This window comes from Zeus faber (assembly GCF_960531495.2).
Source record: "Zeus faber genome assembly, chromosome: 9".
In the NCBI taxonomy this organism is placed as follows: Eukaryota; Metazoa; Chordata; class Actinopteri; order Zeiformes; family Zeidae; genus Zeus; species Zeus faber.
The window spans coordinates 28150094-28154211 of record NC_137197.1 but is presented as its reverse complement, the minus strand read 5'-3'; the positions used below and the strand labels follow the sequence as shown (position 1 = coordinate 28154211).

At 43.6% G+C, this 4118-nt stretch overlaps 1 protein-coding gene across 1 annotated transcript in view; it reads left to right on the top strand.

Annotated features, from left to right (window-relative positions):
• The first annotated feature begins 3149 nt into the window (after positions 1-3149).
• chrd (chordin) overlaps positions 3150-4118 on the top strand; it is an 18358-nt gene continuing 17389 nt past the window's right edge. Inside the window, 1 exon segment of the mRNA XM_080007483.1 lies at positions 3150-3488. Coding sequence (XP_079863609.1) covers positions 3353-3488 — 136 coding nt within the window. The 5' untranslated portion in view covers positions 3150-3352.

Genomic DNA, 4118 nt, shown 5'->3' with positions numbered 1-4118 from the left:
ATGCGGTCAGAGCGACAGACAGAGGTGTGTGCGTGCGTGTGCGAGTGTGCGTGTGAGTAAGCGTGGTTGCGTGCGTGCGTGCGTGCGTGCGTGCATGTGTGTGTGTGTGTGTGTGTGTGTGTGTGTGAGAGTGAGTTGCGGGGCTGAGGTTATAATTAAACTAAAGTTTTTCATGAATTGCGCCAGACCTCCAGAACATAATACATAGAGAATATTCTGCAAAGGTTCCACAAACGACATTCGAAGCCCCGTTTTCTAGGAAAGTCCAATATAATCAAAATAATCGCAATAAAATCTGCGATTATTTTTCCAAAGGAAACGCATTTTTATTTTGCTCTTTTAATAAAAATCCACTATATTGGTCATTCCAATACAGATTAATCACAATGAAACGTTTGATTATTTTCCAGGCAATTTGTTTGTTTAAGAAAAAAAACTTTTTAGAAAATTCCAATATATAATAATCATAAAAATCGGGCGATTGTTTTCCTCGCAAAATGTCAGTTTATTTGGCTCCTTGAAACAAAAAAAGATCCCAGACTTTTGAGACTCAACCTGGCCATTCAGCCTGCTTCTAATTTAAGTCCTTATCTTAATCGTTTTATGGGATGGATCCCGGTATTATAAGATGCCTGCTCTCGTGCTTAATCGATTTCATTGGTCTGTAATGTGTGTGTTTGAGTCCCCTCTTCCTCTCGCTCCCTCACCCACCCACCCAACCTCTCGCAACCCTAACGAGAAACACACTGCGAGATGCTGGGATCCACCGCGGATTCAGGATTTGCGAAGAGGACATTTTTATTGTTTTTTTTTTAGGCCTTCTTGGAGGAAAATGGGAGAAATGCATTCAATCTGTGGTATAGGCGGCCTCCACACACGCGTGCGCGCACACACACACACACACACACACACACACACACACACACACACACACACACACACACACACACACACACACACACACACACACACACAGACACACACACACGTATTGTGTATTGTCTATCGGTCAACAGATACCCCAGCCCTGCAGAATGTCAAAACCGGACTATTCACACCACATTCGTTTTTTGGGTGACGCGGAGTCTTGCAAGTCTTGCGCCAAGCCCCACACCACCACCACCACCACCACCACAATACACAACATATTGCTGTCGCTGTCCCACCCGTGAGCGGGTTTTTGTTTGGTCCAATAGGCAATTTGCGCTCCAGTCTGCCTAATTAATTGCCTGTGTGCAACCTTAAATAAAAAGAGTCGCTGATCACCCAATGATGAAGTGCAAACAGGCCATCATCGACCCCCATTCACGCGAGGGGTGGGGGGGGGGGGGGGTACTCGCCGTGAATTCCCACACCTGGATGGAAGTGACTCCCACAGACACGTAACGTGACAGATGCATAGAACTAACACGCTGCTCTCGCACTTGGATTGTGTTTTTTGGGTTTTTTTTTTACACACACACACACAGGTGTGTTATTTTTCTCGTTCAGGTTGGAGTTTTTCAACGTTAGAGGCAATTAAATAGACTCTAATACGACAAAACACGAATAATTATATATAAAAAAAGATCAAGCAACACCAGACATAACAAAAAAATACTACTACTATTACTATTATTTTTTTCTGCTGTCCCCTTTTTGCTGCTGGAACGATGTCAATTTCCCCGTTGTGGGGCTAATAAAGGTTTACCTTATCTTATCGTATCTTTTTCTATTCTTCTTCTTCTTCCTCTTCTTCTTCTTCTTCTTCTTCTTCTTCTTCTTCTTCTTCTTCTTCTTATTAATATTATTATTATTATTATTATTATTATTATTATAGTCGGTTATACATATATAAGGTGTGTGTATAACGGTAATATACAGTATATATTACATATTAGGTTTATTGTATATTTTTGAATTTCCCATTTCTTTTTTATATATTGATTTTTATTGTATTGCTTCATTATTATGTTGCTACTTTTTGATGTGAGCTGCACATACAACTTGCAACTTTCCTTCCCCCAGTATCTATCTATCTATCTATCTATCTATCTATCTATATATCTATCTATCTATCTATCTATCTATCTATCTATCTATCTATCTATCTATCTATCTATCTATCTATCTATCTATCTATCTATCTATCTATCTATCTATCTATCTATCTATCTATCTATCTATCTATCTATCTATCTATCTATCTATCTACAGTATCAAACATGCTCCACCAATTCATCCACGCAAAGAACACAATAAGTGCTCTGCATATCTCTATCTATCTATCTGTCTGTCTGTCTGTCTGTCTGTCTGCCTGCCTGTCTATCTATCTATCTATCTATCTATCTCTCTCCTTTACTTCCTTATTTCCATGACTGCCACACACTCAGATTAAATCCCCCAAATAGGCCTGACCCTTTCCACAGAACTCCACAAAATAAATCAGCCTATGTAAACTTGAACCGCAGATCGTTTCTTGTGGCCCCTGGGGGCCCACTGCAGAGGAAATAGCCTGTTGCTCAACTCTCCCCTTTTTCCCCTCCTGTGACGGGGAAAATCCCCCAGATCAAAACAATACATTTCTCTGGATAGAGTTGTTTCACGGAATATTAAGCTGCGCTCACTTTCAGCCAAATGGTTCAGAATTAATGGTTTCTGGCGATTAATAAACCAGGAACAGTTCACAGTAAACTAATCTATTTTCTAAGCATTGTTGGCAAGCTAAATGGAATACGACTTAACCAGAGGACACATATCGGAACGAGGTATTTCAACTATTTTCATTTGTTTCTGTAGAGTCACTTTGGATCTCTAGTCCAACTTGGATAAATCCACTCACACATTCCTCAGCACTGGACAGGACTGGGATGCTGTTGTGGAGCTCTTCGCTCTCTCTCTCTCGCTCTCTCTCTCTCTCTCTCTCTCTCTCTCTTTCACCTGATGAGCTCACACAAAATTTTTACACTGGATGATGGGACGTATTGAACCCCTTACACCCCCCCCCCCCCAGGAGGGAGGGGTCCCTTATCCACCCCTCCCTCCCTCCCTCCCCCCTTCCCTCCCTCCCTCAGTCCCAGTCTGAGCTTGCTCCAAGCTGTGGAAGTATAAAACCCAAAGCTTCCCGCGGGGACGAGACACATGAGCTCCCGGTGCTGCTTTGGAGACACATCCTCGGGAAGAAAAAAAAACCTCAATCCCAGCTTTACGCATGAGCTCTGCCTACTTGGACACCAAAGCGCCGCCGCACCCCACACCGCCATCCACTGGGGTGAACACTCCGAATTGACCTCGACTTGATAAGACAAAAACACAACTTTTGGTTTGAGAAGGTGAAGCGCTCTTTTTGGAGGAGTCTTTTTGTTTGGCCGGGATGCGGGCTGCGCTGCGCTCTCTGCTGTGCGTCCTGAGCTGCTGCGTCTGGCTGCGCTCCGGAGCCTCCAGGCTCAAATCCGCGGCTTTGCCCATCCAGTCCGAGAGGGAACCACTGCCTTCCAAGGGCTTGTCAGGTAAGAAGGACACATCAGCTGCGAATTATGGATTAAAGAGTCTAAACTTAAATAATAAGTTTGGTCAAACCGAGGAAAATGTATCCCTGGGCCAGTGCCCCCTGACAACCCCGGGATATACATGTTTTAATTATATAGTTACTGATTATTTTGCATTGAGATTTTATTCCTCTAGAGGAGCTCATGTGTCAAATTTCTCACTTATCCACATATTTTCAAATGCTTTTTTTTTTGGAAGTCTGTGATGGGTGCAAATCATGTGCGCACTGGAGGCAAACACCTTAGTCATAACCGCAGAGAATTCCGCACGACCTCAACTGCAGTTTAATAGGGGGCTCGTCTGATAGGAACTACTGGATTCAAAACACGTTCAGAGACGTCATGACGTTTTCTCTCCGATGCTGGAAACTATAATCACCGACCTGAGTTTCCATTGCAGAAGAAGGAGGGACGTGGGGCGGGGGCCACTGGCTCCTGCAGCAGAGCCAGTCGGGATCAATGGTTAACGCACAGGAGGCCATGTACTTTAGTTTTAGTGACCTGCCTGCCATCCTGCCTTCCTCCAACATGCACAGGCAGTCAGAAATGTTTACTGCCAGTATCAGAGAACATCTCCCTGCATTAAGAGAA